Below are 25,877 nucleotides of genomic sequence, written 5' to 3'. Positions count from 1 at the left end.
TGAACTTTTGCAGTGCGTTTTTTGTATTTGGAGTGTTGTGAAACTGATGAAAATGTTTTCTTAATTTGCGGGTGTTTTTCTATTTGCATGTGTTTTCTTCAGTTGCAGCGCGTCGAGCTCTCTCGGTCACCGTATGAGAACCCATCTCTGTTGAAAATAAAATAAAACAAATAAAAGCCTGACTATGCTAAAGGTTCAGTTTTCTGATAATATAATTCACATATTAAAGTGTCAATAATTAAATGTAACAATAATAAAATAATACTAATTATAATAATACCAACAGAGTTGTTTGATGCAAGTAAATGGTGCTCTAATTGTTTGGTTTTTATACTTTTTATATGGCAGAATATATAATAATGTAATATAGGCTTATAAAAAAAAATTGTAAATGGACTTGAACTTCCATAAACCCTTTTAGAGTAATGGTCTGGCTTCAAACATTCCGACACGCAAAATTAAGCATCCGCGTGACTGGAAATAAAGTAGTTTGGTTTTTCATTGATCACGTCAGAGCCCGTCTACGGAGAGCCTGTCCACTCCCTATTAAAGCTGAACTCGGCAACTCTAGCGAACTCTAGTCACTTCTTCGCTGATTTTCCCTTTTGTTGTCGCATGTTTTCCCCACGAGCTCCCCCTATAGCTGTGGGGGGGCGTATATATAACAACACTGTCGTAAGAAACTCACTTGCGGCGGCCTCCTCCCCCTCTCTACCGCTGCTCATGTGCGTTTGTTTTGATCGGAGCAAGCCAACTGTATCGTGTGGAGCTATGTCTACCGAGGTGGGTAATCATTATACATGTGCGTGTGTTTATGTTGAATTGCCGTAAAGCAATTCGTGTTTCGCGCTCGTTCTCGTTCTTGTTCTCGCTTCTCACGAGACTTCCAATTTCTATCTTGCCGGGACGGTAGTCCCAAAGTTGCAAGGTTGGTTTTCCGCCTGGGAACGCTGGGGGGAGCGGGGAAAGTCACCAATATCACTAGAACAGGTTGTTTAACCATCCAAATGATTTCTAGACAGTTTTATTAAGTTAAAAAAGTTACCAAGTTCTCCTTTAAGCCCTATTGTACCGAATTTTGGTTGTAGTACCACCAGAGTTCCACTGGGGGCGCTCGCCATGAGTGCAAAATGAATGGGAGTCAATGGGGCTAGACGGCTAAATTTGTCTCCCTCACCCGATTGCCGTTGAGAAATCTCAGATCTGATTGTAGATTTTGCAAGTTCAACATGGGTTATAGGTCGAAAGTTGAATGAACGAGTACTTATGTCGTTTTGATTTCTTACAGGTTGAGTTGTTGTTGCCCATAACACGCTAGCATTCTGCTAATGACGTCAGCATTCTGACGTCATTGACATTTTGAAAGACTTTTTTAAAGCAAATAAGTGACTCTAAAAAATCTAACACCCAGCAATGTGTAATTTCTTTGCATCTCCTTTCGAATACAACATTCAAATTACTAGACAAAAAATTATATCCTGAGAAAAGTGGATTTTGAGGGGTATACCGCCATTGACCTCCATTCATTCTGCACTCGTCCTGTGAGCGCCCTCATATGGAATCAGAGTGGAACTGCAACCAGTTCAGAAGCCGGAAGTGTAGTGAGAGTGAAACTTCTCGCCATATTAGACATTCTCTGATCACGTCTTTCTGTGAAAACAATATGCACTCCGGCACGGAGCTTCATTAGAAATTGCACTGCATACTCGAAACATGCTTTGAAGCTTATATGTAACATCACTAGTAGAAATTACTCGCTAAAAATGACATCAGAAGTGTAAAACGTAGGTCAAAAAACGTACATTTACACACAAACTGACTACCAACCGCAACTTTAAGAAGCCCTCTTTCTTCGAATAGAATGCATAGGATTGTGGGATATCAAAGGCAGCGAAAGATATCTACGCTGCCTTCAAAAATGATCAGATGTGAAATTAACATTGTACTCGGATGTGCCTTGCCTTCCTACCTTGGAATGCATCCTCCGAATGCAGCATTTAAGTTTTCGGATGCAACCAAGATACTGTTTATGATTGCATCAGGAAGCTCTTTACAGCCGTCACTTTTGAGCTACAGAACAAGGCAAAGCAAATAAAAAATGACTGCACCTCGAAACTAGTGATTTGGAGAAAGAAAGAAAAAATCCACATACAAAGGCTTGCCACTTGATGGCAGTGTATAGGATGCACTAGAGCAGGGGTATTCAATTAAAGTTCCAAGAGGTCCAGTCTCTCTATTTCCTTTTCAGCGGAGGTTCGGACAATGCTTTTTTGGAATAGTTATACATTTCCATGCTCTTTATATGCTTATTAATAATACTAAGTGTATGAAAAATGTCTAAAGATGCCACACAATTAGCTTGGTATGCCGTAGGTGTGGTAAAACAGTAAACTATGCAGTTTTCAACTAAAACAATTGTCACCACTTAGTAGGATATGACAACAATAAAAAAAAAAAAAAAAAAAGAAAACCAATCCAAACACTATAACCTATAATAAAAATACCTGTATATGGATGTATACACTGACGTTCATGTCCATTGCTGCAGCATTTCTCATTGTTCGGACAGTCACTGTCACACAACTCGGCACACTCTCCTGCTTCTGGTTGTGCGTTTGGACAGTCTCTTGGCTTTGCTGTTTTAAAGACACTGTGTTCAGAAATGACATCTGGATTGGACTCTCATGAGTCTAATGGAGATACCAGTCTAACATTGTCAAAACTTGGATTTTTTTTTTAATTGACTGTTGCAGTCTAGCCTGGTTTTCCCCATGCTGCCTTGCGCGCAGCGCGATTTTATTCACGTTGCTATAGGCAGCCTGGGGCACGTTCAAGTTCAAAACGGTGCGCAACGTTTTGCTACGGTTTCCGGGTTGAACGTCATGTTTCCTGGAAACGGCGTGCACCGGTGTGCAACGGGGTTTGAGATATGTTTTCTCTTGTTTGGTGGGTGTGTCAGAACTGCAGTCCAATCAGCAGCAACATGTATATAAAGCACGTGGTATTAAAGTGAACTCGCACAATGGGTTCAAGGAAAGTAATTTACAAATGTGTTCGATGCAGCTCGGTATACGCAACAACTGAGGATATTAGATGACATGTTTGTCGTAAGTTTTATTGTAAAAATATAGGATATCAACATAATGATGTAGTTGTTTATATTTTTAGCTTCATTGCAAGTGTATGACATTTGGTATAGAAATAAACAATGGTAATTAAGTGCTTTTCCTAAAAATGAAAAAGAAAATACAGGGCATTAAAACAGTATGAACTACAAATAAAGTCAGTATGTGAGGCTAAATAGATGTGTTTTAGTCTGAATTAGGTAAGATGTGTGCTTCCATTTCAGTTTCCACAAATCCCTTCACTCGATTGGGATGTTCTCTTTTGTTCTGGGCGGCAAGTGCAGTAACTGTGACATCGGGCATATTTTGTAGTATTAAACACATATTTATACCGACTTCATCAGGCTCCAAAAATTCTTCACAAAGAACACAAAGAATGGCCTTCTCAGCTGCCATAGTTGCAACTCTTGCGTCATCAGAACAGTGTATTCAACGCATCACCGTTTCTGTTTAAAAAACGTTGTGCAACGTTTTGTCGGGGCTGAAAGCAGCCCCTGGATTCCATGGACCAGTGCTGCGTTCCAGTCCACTTTTAGACACGCATTTGCGAACTTCCCTAAGCACTTCCCCTTGGGGGAATCCCTGCCGCCATTTTGAAGTGCGTTCCACTTCGTGAAGTGGACGAGGGAAGTTTATATGGACAGACCCTCGTTCCCTCGATTTTGACCGAGGGAGCGAGTCTGCTTCAAATGTACACTTCAGGCACCTATATGTCCCACAATGCAGTACGATTGTGACGTCACCACATATCTCATCTAATCACCACCACAACAGACAACTCTATGATATATTAATTATATATATTTTTGTTTAAAACAACCCAAACACACATAAACATTTGGATGCTGCATTAAACAAATTCTTAAAGGAAAAATTTTTTTTTATAATAAATCAACTCCACAGCTGATTCCAAGTGATCAAGGGCTTAGGACGTTCCAATTCAGCCCATTGCAGTTTCCGCCAGTAGTGGGCACTCGCAATGACGTACATCCGAGTGAACGAGACGGAGGGAAGTTTGCGAGTGAAGGGCATGACAATTTTGAACTGGAACGCAGCACAGATTTTCGCCTCAGCGAGGGGACCAATCACAGAACGGGGAGGGAGCAGCAAGACGATGACGACGTCTATGCGACACACCGAAGCAGTTTGTTTATATCTATGGATCCAACATGGCAGCAGACGCGAAGTTACCTTTCGATGCAGCCTTAGATAGCGTTCTAAGTAGTTTAGTCGCTGAACGCCATCGTGTATACATAAATCTCTGACCCATCGTCTTCTTCCTCGTCGAATTTCTGTTGCTCTACATACGTCATCTGGTATAATTGAAACGATTGGCTATGAGCTACGTACAGGCGCATTTGATAGACATTCGTAGCACCCAATCAACGTCTCTGGGCATTCGTAAACCACGCCTCAAATACGAGAAAATGAACATGTGGTTCCCAGACCACGTCTCAATGAGACGAGGTCTGACGTTAGCCAGGCTAGTTGCAGTCAACACTTCTGAACCTTTTTTGTTCTGTGTGATTTCCATTAATTTAATAACCTTAAATGTCTTTAATTAGCTGTTTAGATCTGTACATAGAGAGGTAGCTTTGTTTACTCATGTATTCAATAACTTGGGTACAAAAGTTTGCATATAGATTGCATATAGTTGTATTGCAGGAATAATTTCCATAGGAAACAAATATTAACAATCAGATCTCATAACATTCTACAAAAGCTATATCAAAAGCTATAATAAACATGATTGTTTGAGGATTTGTTAAATAGAGACAATGATTTTAATGTTTTGATATTTTATTTAATGTTTCTTTGTTTCTAATTGTTAATATGATAACCTTTACGAGATACTATTTTCTCATTCCATGTGCCCTGTAGCTGCTCGACTGTTTTTATAATATAGTTACTGCACAATTAAGTTGAAATTACAATATGTTATAGTGATTTTTGTTTCTCATGCCAGCTACTGCTGTACTGATTTGCAGTTTACTGTGTTATGTACTGGTTGTGCATTTACCACACCCCTCTGTGGTTTTCACTGAATCTCCTTACTTAACTGCAGGTTTAATTTGCCATTTGCCAGTTGTGTATTTACTTGCCTATTTATTCATTTATTATTTTCTTGGGCTTATATGTTTAAGCACTTTAATTGTAACTCTAAAAAACTTTACATTTGAGAATATTCAATTGTTTCTGCACTTTCAATTTTTGACACACTTTTTGTTTATCACATGTATCCAGATTTTCAGTCAAGTAACGCTATTTTTGCAGGGTTAACGTATCTATATTTTTCTCTTAACTACAGTGCTCATGAAGACTAAACATGTTTAGTTTGTTACTGTCCCACATTGTTTTAGAATCTTCAAAAGTAGTTAGCTGGGAAAAAACCTGTTGGATTAGATATCTTAACACAATTGTGAGGTTAATGCCTATGTATTCTTTTGCTCTCTGTATGTCTAACCACATTCCAAAAATAAATTAAATATTCTTTGTTCGGTTGCTGAAATGTTTTTATTTTTTTCAAATCCAGCTGTGTGTAAAGGCTCAATCACTGTAAAGAGAAATACTGCTACTACTTTTGTCAATATCCAATTAATGGAAAATAACATATATATCCTATAAATAGACTATAGTCTAAAATGTGGTAAATTAAAAAGAATCGTTCAGCAAATTTTTCAGAGCCAAGTGTCTAGTCACAGTGGAGCTATCAGTAGCCTATTCAAATATGGTGTCAGCTCCTCTTCACAGACTGGTAAAATGCACCATTTCCTATTCCTCTTAATCAAAATACATTATAGGCTACACCAAATAGATTTGGAGAGGGCTAAAAGCATTCAAATGTGCTATTTACCCTAATGGTTTGTTAAAACTTTACTATTTTAAGCTATGTTTGTGGTCTGTGAATGCTGTTATTATTTATTTTCAAAGTAAGACCTACTATTTTCCTTTCGGATTCTTTATGTTCTTCTTAACTTAGCAAACCTCACATATTTAACTTTTTCAGAAAGGCGTCTTTTATTAACCCCGGACATTTAATTAATGGACGTCAGGTCAAAACAGGTGTACTTCACAAAAATGTACCAACATAAAATTAAATAATAAACATAAAAATTGTTAGTATATACTTAAAGCTTTTTCTCAAGGTCAAAAACTTTTCAACTGTATACCATTTCAACTTTAATTTTTAGGTTTTTGTTTTACAGATTGCACATTGTTTGTAACAAACTAAATATCTTAGAATCAATCAATATGGTCATGTTAGAGTCATTTTCTTTGCGCATCTTTCTTTTTTTAGATCAAAAACTTGAACATTACAAAATTTCAACTTTAATTGTAAGGTTTTTGCTTTATAGATTGCACATTTGTTTATTCATAACAAAATAAACCTAGGAATCAATCAATGCATTCACGTTAGAGTAATTTCCTGTGTGCATCTTTGAAACAATTTCTCTGTTAACGATTTTCTTGTATTTCTACAGTACATTACTGGCAGCACGGTTGCCATGCATGATGCATGTATTTCGATTTCCAGTAACTGTACTGTAATTCACTTTACAGTACACAAGATCAGTATTGTAAACTACCAAATAGTACTTTACTGTATTTGTACTGTATTTCGTCATTTGTTCTGCTTTTGCTGTAATTAATTATACGGTAAAGGGATAGTTCACCCAAAAATTTTAATTGGCCCATGATTTACTCACCCTCAAGCCATCCTAGGTGTATATGACATTCTTCTTTCAGACGAATACAATCGGAGTTATATTAAAAAATATCCTGGCTTCCAAGCTTTATAATGGCAGTGAATGGTTGTTTCTGTTTTGAAAGTCCATAAAAGTGCATCCATCCATGATAAAAGTGCTCCATGCGGCTCTGGGGGGGGGGGGGGGGGGGGGGGTAAATAAAGGCCTTCTGAAGCGAAGCGAAGCGTTTGTGTAAGAAAAATAATTCATATTCAAGTTACGCTTTAGATTTATGTCAAATCCGTATGTTTCGTTTGGCCGGAAGTCATTTGACTTTATAAAGTTTTAAATATGGATATTTTTCTTACATCTCCATCTTCCTCATCACTCCACATAAAGTCAACATCTGAGATATTTCCATCAGTTATATGTTCAAGCACTTCAAAAACTATATATTCTGCATATGAAAAAGTTTCAAAAATGTATCGGTACTGTGATATAGATTTTTTATATAAGAAATTTCAATCAGCATTACTGGACTTCATCTACTGGAATGTGATTTCAGTAACAGGCTTTTGATCCCATTGACACATTTGAAAAAATCCTGATTTAAAACTTGCAATTCTACAATCGATTTTTTACTTTAATTAATAAATTCAATCTTTCTGTTTTACATACAAACTATGGAATACTGGCAAACATATCAAAAAATGTAAATAAAACCATAGAAAATGTTGCTTGCTTCTGTGTTTGGAGTGAAGTGCTGCCATGCTTCTCTTCAATGTAGTGTTTTTTTTTTAAAATAATTACTACATGCAGAGCTTTACTGCCATTTGATTGGATGTCAAACGTCCAATCTAATGGACTGCAGGCTTTAAACTAGGTGAAATGCTCCAGAAGTAAAATATATATATATAATGGACGCAGGGTCCAAAAGGGTTAAGATTGAAGGTTAGGGATAGCCTTGGGCTGGCGAACCGGTTAAGTCATGATTACGTCACTTATCTGCAATCCAGTGCGCAGGTACATTTCTTCAGTTTTGACTTGGGATAGTGATAGTCTCGTTGTCTCCCTCATCAATTTAGGATTACTTTTGACGAATGGACATGTTTCTTGATGTTGTTTCACCACAACTAAACATTGTAACCTAACCTGAACTGTAGGCTACTGACGCCGGTGTGCTGGATCGACAAACAACCGAGGCGGAGCGAGATCCACCTGACACAGGTGAGTGAGCAACTGTCACGCAACCCCCGCTTGTTGGAGCGCCCCGCGATAGCGCCGATAGATCATAGACGCGATGCGCTGACACGCCGATAGACAATTCAGAAGATGATGATCAGCATCAGCTATCGACCTTTACAAGATGATTTGAATTTCCAATTAATGAATTCAATTGTTATGATTACTACTAGGCTACTATTTTTATTATTAAATTAATATTACGATTAATTTAGCCTCGCAATAATTTTAGTATAGCGCATAGCCTAACCGACGAGCTGCTTGATAATAAAAGATTCAGCGTCAGATGTTTACTTTCACTTTCTGTAGTGTATAGCCTAACTGACTGTGGTTTTTGAGACTTCTTTACCCGCATAACTCTAGAGCAAAGTTTGCACATTGCTGTGTGATACTGGTTTGACTCCCACCTCATTCACAATATTTACATGTAGGAACAGTGTTGGTTTTATGTTACTGAAGGTTACACCCAGGTGACTGTTTCCCCAACAGAAGTGTATTATATTACACTGGCAAGGCTCCTATTGTAAAACTTTGAGGAATAATATTTGTATGGTATGTTGTTGTAACATTTATTTATTAAAACTTAGTGCCTACTTTGTTACAAGTGCTTGTTCATTTTGCCAGTAAGTCTTCCAGTGGTGACTTGTATATTTTTCAATGTAACCTGTAACGCTTCATTAGGTAGGCCTACTACACTCTTTTATTAGATAACCTATAGGCCCTAAGTGTTTATTCTAATTGTTACTAGTAATATATTTCTTATCTCACCGGTTACAACAGCTATTTTTGTTTTTATGTAATGTCAAAATGGCTACTGTAACTGCATCAGTTACAGTGGTGCTATTAAAACATGATGTGTTAAGTAATTCAATGCAGTTCTGTTTACTAAAAGTGGCACAGATCTATCTACTAGATAATAAATACAATAAAGCTAAATATATAGTCATACATGGTATGACTTCCTGTAAAGCTGCTTTGAATCAATGTTAAGAGCTATATACAAATAAACTTGTCTTACAGTCTTACTACTAACAAATAGACACTTGTTTTTCTCAAGTAATATTAATAAATAAATACTGTGATGTTAGTTATTTTTGTTCAGTCATCGTAATATCATTATAGACGAAGAATCAGATATTTAAATTCAATTAAGTCTTGAACACAAGTCAATATTAAGATGAAATGTACTTGCAGTATTAACCTTGATATAAAGATTGCCAAGATGAAGTTTGAAAGGAACATTTTGCATGCAAAGTGCCTTATTGGTTTGGTTACTGATCAATGGAGCCAAAGAGGCCAGGTTCACCAAAGCCAAGCTGTGGGTCGCTATAGAGTTCACGGTCAATCAAACGTGACACATGCTTTTGCAGGTTCAAAAGAAATGCTTTAGAAAATCTGTAAATGTAAAGGCAGATGAGGTCAGTTTTGAGATGGAAGCACTTTTGAACATTTCTTATTTATCGATAAAGTCTGATCTGAATAAAATAACATTTCATGATAAATTTAGTTCTGAACAAAATGCTCATTCATTTATTTTGTTGAAGTTCAATGCAGGTTGAGAAAACAGACTCTCCAGCTCCCAGCTGTCTGTCCGTGAAGAGTGAGCAGTCAATAGAGCTTCCAGTGTTCTTTAGGGATAGAGACACCTCTGCACACGGGTATGTTTAAAAATGAAGATGGAAAACATTTGAGGCCTTTATAAAATGTAAACCCTGAATATTGAATTTCAATCTGTGTTATAATTACTTATAGTAATGACTGTCGACATGCTGAAGTCTGTAAAGTTCTCCCGTCACATTCGAAAAAACGGTGTCAGAGTTTGGGTAGGACAAACCCTACACCACATGAGATCAGTACAGAGTGCAGGTATTTAAACATATAAGTAAATTGAAGCTACTGTAAAAAAAACAACAAAAAAACATAACTTTTACAACATTTACTCTTATAAAGTAAGTTATATTTGGGCGTGTAAAAATCTGTGCTTGCTAATTTGTGTATTTTCTAATGTGTGTTGTAGCTTTGACTGTCAACATGCTGAAGTCCATAACAAACTCAAATCAGACTTGAGGACAAAGTTTCAGTATGTCTATGAGGGAATAGAAAAGCAAGGTACTCCAACAATCCTCAATGAGATTTACACTGAGCTCTACATCACGGAAGGTGGAGGTGGAGAGATCAATAATGAACATGAGATCCGATGGATTGAAAAAGCTTCCAGGAAAGCCACAATGGAGGAAACCCCAATCAACTGCAATGACATCTTCAAACCCTTACCTGGACAAAACCAACCCATTAGAGCTGTGCTGACTAAAGGAGTCGCTGGCATTGGAAAAACAGTCTCTGTGCAGAAGTTCATTCTGGACTGGGCTGAAGGGAAAGCGAATCAGGACATCTTCCTTATATTTCCACTTGCTTTCAGAGAGCTCAATTTGCTGAAGGACCAAACATTCAGTCTTAAAGATCTTCTGGGCACAGAACAACTGGAAATCTCTCCAAATGAAGGTAAAATCATGTTCATCTTTGATGGTTTGGATGAGTGTCGTCTGTCTCTGGATTTTCAGAACAACGTGAGGTTGTGTGATGTGACTGAATCCGCTTCAGTAGACGTGCTGCTGACGAACCTCATTTTGGGGAATCTGCTTCCCTCTGCTCTCATCTGGATCACCTCCAGACCAGCAGCATCTGATCTCATCCCCTCTGAGTGTGTTCATCGAGTGACAGAGGTACGAGGCTTCAATGACCCACAGAAGGAGGAATACTTCAGGAAGAGAATCACTGATCAGGGTCTGGCCAATAAAATCATCTCACACCTGAAGTCATCGAGGAGCCTCTACATCATGTGCCACATCCCAGTGTTCTGCTGGATCTCAGCCACTGTTCTAGAGAAGATGCTGAATGGAGCAGAGAGTGGAGAGATTCCCAAGACTCTCACTCAAATGTACACACACTTCCTGATCCTTCAGACCAACATCAAACATGAAAAGGACTATGAGAAGAAAGTGACAGATGAAGACATGATCCTAAAACTGGGGAAACTGGCTTTTCAAGAGCTTATGGAACGCAACGTGATCTTCTATGAAGAAGATCTGAGAGAGTGTGGCATTGACGTGACAGAAGCATCAGTGTACTCAGGATTGTGCACTCAGATCTTCAGAGAGGAGTTTGGTCTGTGTCAGAGGAAAGTCTACTGCTTTGTTCATCTCAGCACGCAGGAACATCTAGCAGCTCTCTATGTGTTGTTTTCATTCAGTTTGAAAAATGTAGATGTTCTTAGTGAATACCAGGCCTTAAAACACAATGTTCAGTCTCCAGCATGCTGCACAATATATGAGAGGGCTGTGGAAGAGGCTTTGCAAAGTAAGAATGGCCATCTTGACCTCTTCCTTCGCTTCCTTCTGGGTCTCTCGTTAGAGTCCAATCAAACTCTTTTTAAGTGCCTACTGACACAAACAGGAGGAATGTCTCACAACCCAGAGGAAATTATCCAGTACGTCAAGAAGAAGATTAGAGAGAATCTTTCTCCGGAGAAATCCATCAATCTGTTTCACTGTCTGAATGAACTAGGTGATCATACTCTGGAAAATGAAATCCAAGACTATCTCAGCACTGGGATGATAAGAGATGCCAATCTGTCTCCAGCACAGTGGTCAGCACTGGTTTTTGTGTTGCTTACTTCAGAGCAGCTGGAAGTGTTTGAATTAAAGGAATACATCAGGGATGAGTTCAACCAAAAAAACATCACACAGGATCAAGTTCTCCATAATCTTCTGCCTGTGGTTGAAGCATCCAGATCAGCTCAGTAAGTGAACGACTCTTTCACATTATCATCACAATAATAAAGAAAGTCTGCATTTTATGCTAAGAATATGTGAAGTGTATATAGAGCTTCTGAATCGCATGGATCTGTGTGATTGACAGTCTACATGGGTAGATGACATGATGTTTCAAGTAGTGCCCTGCAAGTATGACATGCTATACTTATCTAAAACCATTTTGAAATGTATATTTTAAATATAAATATTCAGATCCTACACACAGATCCTTTGTTCTTGAATGCGTTTGCACAGATGACTAGAATTTATTATTAAAAGCATTAAATTATATTTCCCGGTGTCATTAAAGTCCTGATATTTTATTTAAAAGCTGCGTATAAAAGCTTGTATAAACTGATTAGCACATAAAATACATGAATACATAAAGGCGATCTTATTTTATTTCCAGGCTTGGCTGTTGTAGTCTCTCAGAGAATTGCTGTGCTGATCTGGCTTCGGCTCTCGGCTCAGAATCATCATGTTTGAGAGAACTGAACTTAAACTTCAATCATCTGAAGAGTTCAGGTGTGAAGTTACTTTCTGCTGGACTGAGAAGTCCTCACTGCATATTGGAAACACTGTGGTAAGACTTTTTTAGACTTATTTTATGAACAATATTTCAACATTGACTTCAGATGTCCTCCATTTCTGAACTACGAATGCACACTACACAGTTTAAAATGTGTGTCTGAATGTTTTATAATCATCCCTGAAGTTTTATTAGTATTTTATTTTATATAGTGTATCATGCTCTGTATTCCTGGAACTAAGCAAACAGAACTGTTTGTTATTTGTCCACAGGTTATGGCGGTGTGGTATCACAGATGAAGGTTGTGCCGCTCTGGCTTTCGCCCTGAATTCAAACCCTTCACATCTGAGAGAGCTGGATCTGTCTGAAAATGACCTAGGAGATCAAGGCATGAAGCTATTCTCTGATGCACTAAAAAATCCTCAGTGTAAACTGGAGACACTGAAGTAAGTTCTTCAAGACCCACAGATAATAAAAAAGTAAATTACTGTAAATGATCTGATGTGTTGAATTTAATTAGTCCAATTAAGAAGCTATTCATATATGTAGATGTTCTAAGAGTCACCACTGTCTGCTAACAAAGTAATATTACATTAGCACATGATGTAGAGGAATTTAATTCATTGTGATGGTTTACCAGGAAAATTAGCACATTTAAAATGATCTATTTTCGTATATATACAACTTTTTAAATATGTAAATAGAACACATCACATCATTCTACATATATCCTACTGGTGTTTTCCCCTCTCTCCTAAGATATTAGTGGTGTTGTAACATTGTACATGTACTAGTTTCTTAATTAACTAATCATATGTAAAGAATTTAAAGAATGTCCCATTGTTTTCTCTGCAGGTTAAGATTTTGTGACTTGTCAGATGAAGGTTGTTCAGCTCTGACTTCAGCTCTGAGATCAAACCCCTCACACCTGAGAGAGTTGGATCTGTCCGAGAATGAATTGGGAGATGCAGGAGTACAAGTTCTCTCTGATGAACTCAGGAATCCTCTATGTAAACTGGAGATATTGTGGTGAGATAATTATTTAGGATTTGTAATCCTACTATGGAAAGAGTATATAATAAAGTCGAGTGCATATACTGTAGTAACTGTGTGTTTTGAAATGAGTGTAAATACTGAGTATTTTTTCTTTCTGAAGGCTGAGGGATTGTGATTTCACAGATGAAGGTTGTGCTGCTCTGGCTTCAGCTTTAAGATCAGATTCCTCACAGATGAAAGAGCTGGATGTGACTAAAAATAAACTCTCAGACACGGGCACTGACCTGCTCACTGCTATAAAGTTAAATCCACACTATAAACTGGAGAAATTACAGTAAGTTTGAGATTATTTTTTTTAACTCAATTAATTAACTAAGGGACATGTGGGATACATGTTGCTTTTAACACTAGGAAAATAATATTTTCAACATACAGAAGAAATATACTTTTTGATCTGAAATAAATGTAATTTATTGTTTCCTTTTTTAAGATGCATTTGAAGAGTCCAGCTGAGAACTGATGGATGGGGAGCTCAGTGGATTTGTTGCTGCTGTACCAGTGACTGATACACAGTGTTTTAATTCCTCATTCATTTTCACAATTTACTTGCCAGTGTACATGATCTGTTAGTTTTGAGTTGAAATCAGCTTGGTTTTGATGGTTCTTTTGATTTGAACTCTGTCCAACACATTGTGATGGTGATGGAACTATTTTCTGAATGTTTCAGATTCTCTCCAGCAGATTGTGTACTGACAGACAGGGGTGTACTCTGGGTTCGGGCCGAACTCCGAGCTCAGAGCCCCGGACAGCACGCCAGATATGCATTAAACTTTACTCCCTCTAATTGTATGTTAGTGTGAACTCGTGAACTGTCATTTCACTCTAATTTTAGGGATAAGTTATGGGTAGGTTTAGGTTTAGGGGTAGGGATAGGGTTAGGATTATGTTAAGGAATGTTATTCCAGGACCAACAAAATATGTTGATCCAGGAACACGTCTTGGCAAAATCATGGTGACCAAATTATCTTTAACATTGTTATTTATGCCTCTTTTTTGACATGTATTTAGTTGTTTACAATGAATATTTTTTTTGTGCTTTTATATTGTAATTATATTGTAAATGTTGCAGATTGGTATAAAGCTGCAATGTGCAGTTAATCCCAATTGTTGTAATTTTTATCTTAAAAAAGTGGTCTTTTTATTATTATTATTATTTAAATATTTGTGTATAAACAAGACATGTTGAAGGAAAAAAATCCAGCTGTTTTTTTTTTCTAGCAATTCAAATGATGTGAATTAAAGTGAAGATTTAGCATCATTTTAAATTAATATTAACTTCTCTCAAGGACTTTGGTTTGTTTTGTGTAGCTATGGTTTATGGTTTGTGGTTTGTCATATGGTTTATAATAGTGTACGCCCACTGAGCTAATATTTGAATAAGTATCTGATACAGCAATCAGAATAAAAATAAATAAATAAAACATAATTCGTGCTCATGAAGGAGGTCTAGAAAAGGTAGAATGTGATTAAATAGTGAAAGCTCAAACTGAAAACCACATATAAATTAGTCCTATTATACATATTACTGTGTAGATAGTAGGCCCATCGCCAATAGGCTTATTACATACTATAGCGATTGGAGAAAATGATAGATTCACTTAACAGTTTTAATGCTCTTTTATTAACGTGAGCACCTGTGTGGCCGATGCTCTCGCCTCACACAGTCCCAAAACTTCTGGAGAAAAAAAAACTTCTTTTCAACCCCGCCCCCGCGTAACTGCACAGGCTCGATCTTCAGAAGAACAGCCCACTCCTTAAAGGGGTGGTATAATGCTCTTTTCACAAGATGTAAAATAAATATCTGATGTCCCCGGAGTGTGTATGTGAAGTTTTAGCTCAAAATACCCCACAGGTATTTTTATATAGCATGTTAAAATTTGTGTCTGTCCCTTTAAATGCAAATGAGCTGCTGCTCCCGGAACAGGGGCCGGAGCTACAACAGCTTGTGTGCTTTTACCTCACACAGACACACACTGAAAATTTCAAAAACTTTTAGCCTTTTATGTTCAAACCAGAGTCAGACAATGATGGAGAGACTCAAGAAGAAGTGACATCATGTAGACAACATTTCTGAATGGTTAGTTGGTGAATTTATGTAGCTTATCTTCTATAGTCATTGATTAGCATATTCTGTCTTGATAATCTATAAATTGTGTTCAGGGGACGGGGTTTATGTAAATTATAGGATTTGTGATGTCACTAACCCGGGAGAAATGTTGTGTAGTCCCTACCAGCCGTTTGTTGTAGTCCTTAAAAAGAGATTTCTTTCAAATCAAATATCTCCCTTTGCTTTGAACTTTGAGCATTGTAACTTTGCAGATGTTGTTTTTGCTCAAACAGCAATATTACACACTAACTAAAGTTAAAAAAGTGAAAAAAAGAAAATACATGCATCTAGATATTGAACATAAACAGTCTTTAGACTTGCTACAATACTGAATGACTAATTTGGCAGCATGTCATTAAGTATTAGCCTACAGCACGACTGATGTACAGGGCGAGTTGCAATAATTTGTTTCAAAATTATTTTTAGCCAATTGTTTGTTTTTTTGTTTTTTTTTAAATCACAGGGAAAAAAAATGGTTTCATGTAACAGTTGCTAAGCAAACAAAAGCTGGCCTGGAATTAACCGAATGAGTTGAGCGGAGCCACAAATAGCCTAGTTTCCCACCTGCGCTCAAAGCGATCCGTGACCAGTGAAACCTCTCCAGGGGCCGTATTCACTATTCACAAAACATTTTATCTTACCACTAGTTCTACTAAGTCGACAAGCTAGGATACTTTTAGCCTTAAGATTTTTTTTGTGAATATGGCCCCAGGTTTTCAATGTTTCTACCTGAAACTGGTCTGTCCTGTTACCTGCATAGCTCTCGGGGATGAGGGTGGGCGGGGCTCTGAAAGCCGTCAGACATTTCTGTGAAGTGAACAGAAATGAAAGTTAGAAATTGCCTGAAAACATCTTGACGGATTTGGTCAAGTTGCCATCTGGGCTGGAGAATATAAAGATGGAAAGATTCAATAAGATACAATAACGATTGAAGTTCTGCTGTTCCTAAAGGTAATGCTCTGTAAAACAATGCCAAAGTGAGTATAAACAAACTTATGAATTGTATAATGTTGTTAAATTCTTCTTACAAGTTTTTTTTTTTTTTTTTTATCATTATTATTAGCTTGAAATGAAACAATGTTCATCTTTTTATCTGTTGAAATATTTTGAATATACTTTGTATCTGTTATTTCCTCAAAAAAACTACAAAAGCAAAAATATTTCAGCCAGACTAATATAAGTATGTATGAATTGAATATTGTTTAGCCTATATATAGGCCTACTGAAATAAGACATTGATTAAGTCATTTTTGGCTGAGTTTTATTTTACTTTCAGATGTGAATTTGGAATTTGAAAGCAGTCTCATTGTCAGTTGACCTGTCTGAAAGAATTAGGTAAATACCTGTACTATGACGTATACACAAGTAGTTTTGTTACATGTTTGTCTTTTACTGTGACAAAAACAACTGTTGTTTTGAGAGATAACTAGATTGGTTAAAGCAAAAAACAATAGGAATGTTTACAATACGTGACTACTGTCCAGTATTTTTCATTGCATTTTTATAGCCACTTGTTACTATGACTATTGTTTGGTTTATTTTCAGAGTCATTATAGCTGGAATGAGTTCTGAAAATGTTGTGACCGAATGCTCCACTAATACTGAGGCCAACTAGTATGTGTTTTTATTTATAACAACAACAACAAATTAATAAAAAAATCTTGTTCGTTACTGTTTTTTTATTTGCTAGCAAAAGCATAAAATCTTGGCTTATTATACACAGGCTGGCAACTAAATACACTATTAAACTAAATATCATTAGGCTGTGAAATTTGTTTCTTACTTGGTTTGTAAGATTAAAAAAAGTCTTAATTCCGTTAACTTAATATTATGTTACCACCATTTATATTTCACTGAAGCACAATCCAGCAGGGGAGATCAGATTTAACGAGACCTGGTCATTAAGTAATCATTTAGCCTAATGGATCAACTCGAGGCTAAAAAGACTTCGCTTGAACCCAGGTAAATGATCATGATTTAGATATATGGAATAAAATTAAAGCTTCCTTCCTTCACTTTTTAGTTTTTAAATTATATGTTATTTTATATCTTACAATTGCATGTTTATTTTATTAGTATTGACTCTTTCTAAATTGCACCTCTACTTAATTGTGCCACACTTTATCCATGAGGAGTGATCATTCAGTGAATAAACCATTGGATTTAAAAAAATCCAGGTAAAAGATCAGCTAGATTACACATATTTATATATTATTGCACTCTCACAAGTGCACCTACTTAATTGTGCCGCACTTGAATCTGAATGATGGGAAGCTCTACTGATTAAATGTTGTAATGTCTCTGTTTCTCTGAAGCTCAGAGCAGATGGGGAGATCTTCTCCATGTCCAAGCCATGAGTCCATGAGCAGTGATCATTCAATGGATAAACCATTGGACTTAAAAGAATCCAGGTAAAAGATCAGTTAGATTCAACCTTCCTTTAGATATCTTTTCAGTCTTTAGTTCTACCATGGCAGCAAAAAAAAAAAAAAAAAAAAAAAGGATTCTCAAAAAAGATTATGGTCACAGACATGTTTTCAATTATAGCTTGCTATTCATTTTATCTAGTCCCTTTTAATCCGTTTATTTGACTTTAGTCTACATTTTGCGTTTTAAAAGTATCAATTTACAAGTATTAGAAATATCCTTAAGTAATTTAATATATATTAAAAGAAGTAAAAGGTCTGCTCTGTGAGTAATGGTTTAAATATATTTAAAGAATAACAGGTTTTATTTTGTTTTTTCAGTAATGCCTCACTCCTTGAAGTTCGAGATGCATTCAAATTAAATCTGAGGAGCAGGTTTCAGTGTTTGCATATCAAAAAACAGTACCCCCATACCTCTCAATGAGATTTACACTGAGCTCTACATCACGGAAGGTGGAGGTGGAGAGATCAATAATGAACATGAGATCAGATGGATTGAAAAAGCTTCCAGGAAAGCCACAATGGAGGACCAGTGGCGGTTCTACATTGAATTACACCCTGGGCGAGACCCCCTTCGAGCTTGTTTTAAGCAAAAACTCCATTTTTATTTATTTCCCCAGAAAACAAGACTATCTTGTCATTTTACTACTTTAGTAAAATAACGTTATGCATCTTTATTTAAGAAATGTTTGACATTTGGACTGGAAACAAGAAAAAATACTAATTAAGAAAAGTATTTTTTGCAGTGTAATAACTGAACTTGTAACAGTTTTGTTGCAAAGCACAATATTATGGTGAAATTAGATCTCGTGTTTGAGTTAAAACCGAATTATTGGTAAGCATAGCAAGAATCATAGCAAAAAGGCTAACAAATAAGAGTTATACCCACCAATTAATATTGCCCCTTCATTCATGACATGGATACCGTAATCATACAGAGAAAACATTGTTGCATGCATACCTTTATCTTTCGCTCGTTTCTAAATTGGGCACCTGATGGCTTTGACCTTTCTTGTCCATCTCTTATTTAGCACTCGACATCGACAATCAACAGATTTCCCCTGATCCCCCCCATACCAACTGTCACTCACGACAAGTCTCGACCAGAAGTCAAGACTAAACCAATTCACCTTGGTGGTGCTGGTGACCAAGTAATTGTTTTGTATTACCTATTTTTATTAGCCATTCAGACAATTCAGAAAAACAAAAATGTGCAGGAAATATAGAGGCCTGTATTTATAATATTATGAATGAAATGTGCGTTATTTGAAAGAAAGTCGAGGTGTGACTTACTTAGATAACTATATGGATCCCCCGTTCCCCCCTCTTGTCCGTTCCATTTGGGAGAGACCCAGAGGTGAACTGTCATCCGCGCCTCCGCGCCCCCTCCCCTTTCCCCTTCTCAAACAAACAGCTTCTGTGCACGGCATCTTCTCAGCAAGCAGGGGCGCCAATTTCCCAATTCCCCACACAGTGAAATGATAGATAATAGAAAACCGCTTTGCGGCACTTTTTTTTTTTTTTTTTTCTGCTCGTGCCGGCGGCGCCCCCCAAAAATGCCGCCCCGGGCGATTGCCGGTTCGCCCGTGCCAAAAACCGCTACTGTGGAGGACACTCCAATCAACTGCAATGACATCTTCAAACCCTTACCTGGACAAAACCAGCACATCAGAACTGTGTTGACTGAAGGAGTCGCTGGCATTGGAAAAACAGTCTCTGTGCAGAAGTTAATTCTGGACTGGGCTGAAGGGAAAGCGAATCAGGACATCTACCTTATATTTCCACTTGCTTTCAGAGAGCTCAATTTGCTGAAGGACAAAACATTTAGTCTTAAAGGTCTACTAAATTTTTTCATGGGCACAGAACAACTGGAAATCTCTCCACATGAAGGTACTGTAAAATCATGTTGATCTTTGATGGTTTGGATGAGTGTCGTTTGTCTCTGGATTTTCAGAACAACATGAGGTTGTGTGATGTGACTGAATCAGCTTCAGTGGACGTGCTGCTGACAAACCTCATTCTGGGGAATCTGCTTCCCTCTGCTCTCATCTGGATCACCTCCAGACCAGCAGCATCTGATCTCATCCCCTCTGAGTGTGTTCATCGAGTGACAGAGGTACGAGGCTTCAATGACCCACAGAAGGAGGAATACTTCAGGAAGAGAATCACTGATCAGGGTCTGGCCAATAAAATCATCTCACACCTGAAGTCATCGAGGAGCCTCTACATCATGTGCCACATCCCAGTGTTCTGCTGGATCTTAGCCACTGTTCTAGAGAAGATGCTGAGTGGAGCAGAGAGTGGAGAGATTCCCAAGACTCTCACTCAAATGTACTCACACTTCCTGATCCTTCAGACCAACATCAAACATGAGAAGGACTATGAGAAGAAATTGAAAGCTGAGGACATGGTTCTCAAACTGGGTAAACTAGCTTTTCAGCAGCTGGAGAAACATAATCTGATCTTCTATGAGGAAGATCTTAGAGAATTTGGCATTAACGTGCAAGAAGCTGCTGTGTACTCAGGATTGTGCACTCAGATCTTCAGAGAAGAATCAGGGCTGTTTCAGGGGATAGTCTACTGCTTTGTTCATCTGAGCGTTCAGGAACATCTAGCAGCTGTATATGTGTACCACTCCTTTGTGAATCAAAACACAAATGAATTAGACCAACCGAGTCTTCTACTCAAAGTTATGCTTTGTGCTGCACAAGGTTCAATATTTGACCTCTATCAGATAGCTGTGAAGAAAGCTCTGCAGAGTACGAGTGGACATCTGGACCTTTTCCTTCGCTTCCTTCTGGGCTTCTCACTGGAGTCCAATCAGACTATTTTAGGAGGGCTACTGAGACGGACAGGAGACAGCTCTGACAACAAAGAGCGAATAGTTACATTCATAAAGGGGAAGATCAAAGAGAATCCTTCTCCAGAGAAATTGATCAATCTGTTCCACTGCCTGAACGAACTGAATGATCAATCCCTAGTGGAGGAAATCCAGCATTATCTAAAATCTGGGTCAAGAATAAATACCACACTGACAGCCTCGCAGTGGTCAGCAATGGTCTTTGTATTGCTGACCTCAGGGCAAAAACTAGATGTGTTTGATTTAAATGAATATGTTGGGACACACGTCTTGCCAGATGAAAGTCTTCAAAGGCTACAGCCGGTGCTTGAAGCATCCAGAACCGCAAAGTATGTCATGCTAGTAGTAATTAAGTTAATATATAATAAAAATAATAAATATGTATAATGCACATGTTGTCTTTTAAACATTCAAAACTTTTTATGCACAGTTGTGTATCTATGAATTGTGCATAAGTTTATTCTTGCATTGAGTTATTTCAATGAATCTAGAAGTATTTCGATTATTTTAATTAAAACTGTAATCTAAAAGATGAATGTAATTCTAGAGGTAATCTACCCAACACTGTCTATACATACACATGCGAACAAAACATTTTTTTTTTCTTGCAGGCTTTGTGAGCATAACCTGACAAGGAAAGGCTATACCACCTTAGGTTCTGTTCTCAGCTCAAAGACTTGCTGTCTGAAAGAGTTAAACTTGACTAAGAGTAATGTAAAGGATTCAGGACTGAAGCTACTCTGTGCTGGACTGGAAAATCGTCAATGTAAGTTGGAGAAACTAAGGTAAGTTCATCTTTGTTTTACTTTCTTCTTTTTTTCTTCATTTTCTTGCATTTGGTTTATTCATCTGTTTATAGTAAATAAAATAAAATCTTGAGGTAGTACATGTAGTTTATCTTTAAAACACAAATTTAGAAAAGAGACAAAATGCACAGTTAGCATACAGTTCATAATAAGCAAGGTTGCATCTCATGTCAATTTAGATTGTTTTAAGGCCTCTATTAGACCTCATGTGCCAGAGAAACAAGTGCACAGCCATCTTTAGAATTTTGTGTTCGAACTTCAGTTTTACTCTGAGCATAACTCTGTATATTTCTATGGCATCACTGTGGGAGAGGAATAGCTGGTGAAGTGGATTTACTTATTGTAGAGGTAACGAAATTTATCATGAGCTCTGTTATGTTTGAAGCGGATGTTATCACAAATGTCAGTAGACCCAGAAGATTTTAAAACAATTGGTTCATTCATAAATCCTTAAAGGAGTGGTATAATGCCCTTTTCACAAGATGTTAAATAAGTCTCTGATGTCCCCAGAGTGTGTATGTGAAGTTTTAGCTCAAAATACCCCACAGATATTTTTATATAGCATGTTGAAATTGTAAATTTTTGAGGGTGAGCAAAAACGCACCGTTTTTGTGTCTGTTCCTTTAAATGCAAATGAGCTGCTGCTCCCAGCACAGAGGGCGGAGCTACAACAGCTTGCACTCACACAGACAAGAGCAAAGCTGAAAAGGGCAAGGTCTATATCATTTCAAAAAGTCTTAAAATCGTTTTTTTTTTTTATCCAGACTGGAGTCTTGTGGTGTTTCTGATAAAGGTTGCTCTTTTCTGGCTTTGGCTCTGAGATCAAACCCCTCACATTTGAAAGAGCTGGATCTGTCTGTGAATAAACTCAGTAACACTGGATTGAAGATTCTTTCTGCTGAACTGCAGAATCCTCACTTTAAACTAGAGAAACTGTGGTGAGATAACTTATCTAATTATCCTCACTAAAACATACTTTTTGACATTACCTACTGTACCTTTAGCAACCTTTTGTTTGTTTGTAAATTAGGAATTATGTGTCTTTAAACCTATATATTCTGCCATTTTCTCTGTAGGATGAGACTTTGTGGTGTTACAGATGAAGGTTGTGCTGCTCTGGCTTTGGTTCTGAAATCAAACCCCTCACACCTGAGAGAGCTGAATCTGTCCAGGAATAAACTGAAAGATTTAGGAATGAAGGTCCTCGCTGATGGACTAAAGAATCCTCACTGTAAACTGGAGATACTGAGGTAAGGTTATGTCACAGAGAGTAATAATTGACACAGTAAAGAGCTATGACATTGGTTTTTTTTTTCTGCAGATTGGTAGACTGTGGTATCACAGATGAAGGCTGTGCAGCTCTGGCTTCAGCTCTAAGATCTAACCCCTTACATCTGAAAGAGCTGGATTTGTCTGGGAATAAACTCAGAAACCCTGGTGTAGAGAGGCTCTCTGTTGAACTGGAACATTCTGACTGTGATCTTGAGATACTCAGGCAAGATCAGAACTCAACACTTTTGTCAAATAAGTTTTGTGTGCCAAAGCTAGGGACAGAAATGAGTGTGTCATTCTCTCAGCAGGTTAAATAATTGTGACGTCACTAGTGAGGGCTGTGTTGCTCTGGCTGAAGCTTTGAAATCAAATCCTTTAAGCCTGAGAGAGCTGGATCTTGGTTGGAATAAACTGGGTGACTTTGGCGTGCAGCAACTTTGTGGTGCATTGGAACATCCAAACTGTAAATTGGAAGTTCTGCGGTAAGTGAGATGAAAATGCTGATTTCACTATCAGTCATCACATTGACAAAAAGACCGAATATCTTCTGGGTTTTAAGAATAGATACAGGTATCTTTCACATTCATCTCAGTATCAGTATTGCTTCTATATTCAATATATTCAGTTGCATTTATTTATATTACATCTGAGGACAATTCATGGGAAATGGGGTTAGAACCTTTTCTAGAATTTCACAGATGTTCTTATTTGTTACTTTAAAACTTTATTTCCAGGTTTAAATTGAAAAACAATCTAGGTTGTAAATGTCATCCTAGCTAGACATTGGACCCCACTATACATTTATATAATTTTCCACAATATCATTAGGATTTTGTTCTTTTTTCTTTGCAGACTGAGAGGTTGCAACATTGCAGAGGAAGGTTTTGCTGCTTTGGCCTCAACACTCAAATCAAACCCGTCACACCTGAGAGAGCTGGATCTGTCTCAAAATAAACCGAGAATCTCAGGGGTGAAAATGCTTTGTACCGCTCTGGAAAAGCCTGACTGTAAACTGGAGATACTGCGGTAAGATCATTGTTTTTGTTCTGCACCTTTTCTGATAGGGTGTGCCTCATTAACTACAATAAATTCTGAAGCGTACGTTTTTTTTTTTTTTTTTGCCTTTGCAGTTTGGAATATTGCGGTCTCACAGGTTGTGCTGTTCTGGCATCAGCTCTAAAATCGAACCCCTCATACCTGAGAGAGCTGGATCTGTACATTAACAATCTAGGAGATTCAGGAAAGGAGCAGTTGTCTGCAATGAAGGATGACCCAAACTTTACACTGCAAACACTACGATATTAATCACATCATTATTCTTAGATGCCCAGTTTTTAAAGAAATAATCTTTTTTAATTCTTCTGTACGGAAATGATCCTTGCATGTCTAAAAATGTAAAGAGATCTTTCTGCAATGAGTTCAATTTTGTTTGACTGATAAGTTGTTTCCACTCTGATCATCGTCTTTGGCTTTCACCAGTGACTGTTGTTCAGACTAAACACTTTCAGATTTCCACATTCTTCTTCATGCTACAAGGCCACAGACAAAATGATGAGAGATGGATGTGAAGCATGGACAAGGTGTGAGTTGTATGCAAGTTTTCACATTGGGAAGGATTAATCAAGGAAGGACTTTAACAAGCTATATATTATTGCACTTACTGTTTATTACAATTAATTTTATTGTTTAAATTTTTTTTTTTATATATACATTTCTGGTGCATTATTGCTGTTTTTACTGGATTACAAGCTGTTAATTTTGTCTGTTTGTCAACTGGCAAAAATTGCATTTGTGTAAAAGAAGAGAACGTTATCCTGGCTGTAGTTGGCAATGACAACCGTAGTGGAATATATCTTAATGGAATCGACGAGTGTCAAACTCAACACTACCCACAATTATACCCGTTACAAACCAAACGTTTTAAATAGGCTAATAATAAAAAAATGACTTGCCTGCCTAAATGTCCCTTTTCCTTTAGTCCCTTTGTTGTAGAAACCAGATCAGTCTCATAAGCCTATTTCACGGAACAAAAATATATATATATATATATTATTTAGAAACATGCTAACTTCATGTCTGTTGAAGTTGATCACATGCTAACTTCAACAGACTAATTCACAACCTAATTCACGTGGCCAAAATAAAATTATGTATTCATAAAATACATTTCAGAAATGTAAAACACAATTCATAGATACACAACTGTGCACAAAAAGTTTCGAATGTTTAAAATGTACGAGTCTATCCTTGAATCTGTGTGTGTGTGTGTGTGTGTTTGTGTATTTTTGAGACTTTCTAGGCAGCAAATTTTAAACATTCGAAACTTTTTTTGTGCACAGGTATATATGAATTGTTTTACATTTGTGAAATGTATTTTATGAGTATAATTTTATTTTGTGCACGTGAATTGTTTTTATGCACGTGAATTAGGTTTCATGCATGTGAAAATGGCTACTCATGTGTACATGTTTTTTTTTTGTTTTTTTTTATTAAATATTGAGACTGATCTCAGTGATATGGCTGCATAAACTGCTGCCACCTGGTGTCTCCTGGAGTGTTTTTCCCCCCTCCAATAGTTAACTGGGAAAATCGAAAGTAAACAACATAAGATTAAAGACTGTTTAGATCAAACTGTCCACAAGCTACATGAAGTGAATGTCAGGAAAAATAATTGCATTCAAATTGAAAGAAATGAAAGCACACTTGTCCACAAACGTTAACTTATTAAATATGATCAAATGTGTACATTAAATAGGCCTACAAAATTTTCTATAGGTGGTATATGAATCATCCATCTCCATGATGGTAGTTGAACAAACTCAGGGTTACAGGATTAGTAGCGAACAGCCAATCACGTGCTGAGAAAGAGTGAAAAAAGCAGCGCGATTCACTTCCCTCTTCTGCAGAATATTAGGAGATTGAAAAATATTAAGAATTAAAGCAAATTTACACAGAA

General features: G+C 37.2%; 1 protein-coding gene across 1 annotated transcript; it reads left to right on the top strand.

Moving 5' to 3' along the window:
• Nucleotides 1-9,601: 9,601 nt before the first annotated feature.
• Nucleotides 9,602-24,873, top strand: LOC311297370 (uncharacterized protein; the record flags this gene model as incomplete). Its single annotated transcript, XM_084419618.1, is given in 18 exon segments — nucleotides 9,602-9,711; nucleotides 10,071-11,852; nucleotides 12,275-12,448; nucleotides 12,667-12,840; nucleotides 13,250-13,423; nucleotides 13,551-13,724; nucleotides 17,873-17,968; nucleotides 18,305-18,373; nucleotides 18,375-18,515; nucleotides 19,599-19,878; nucleotides 19,881-21,172; nucleotides 21,455-21,628; nucleotides 22,414-22,587; nucleotides 22,726-22,899; nucleotides 22,971-23,144; nucleotides 23,230-23,403; nucleotides 23,774-23,947; nucleotides 24,052-24,873. Coding segments are annotated over 18 exon segments (5,685 nt in total). The 3' UTR covers nucleotides 24,227-24,873.
• Nucleotides 24,874-25,877: the final 1,004 nt, after the last annotated feature.

The sequence above is a fragment of the Rutilus rutilus genome, assembly GCF_951802725.1.
Source record: "Rutilus rutilus genome assembly, chromosome: 9".
In the NCBI taxonomy this organism is placed as follows: domain Eukaryota; kingdom Metazoa; phylum Chordata; class Actinopteri; order Cypriniformes; family Leuciscidae; genus Rutilus; species Rutilus rutilus.
Note: the sequence above shows the minus strand (reverse complement) of the source record. Positions and strands in the feature narration are given on the sequence as shown.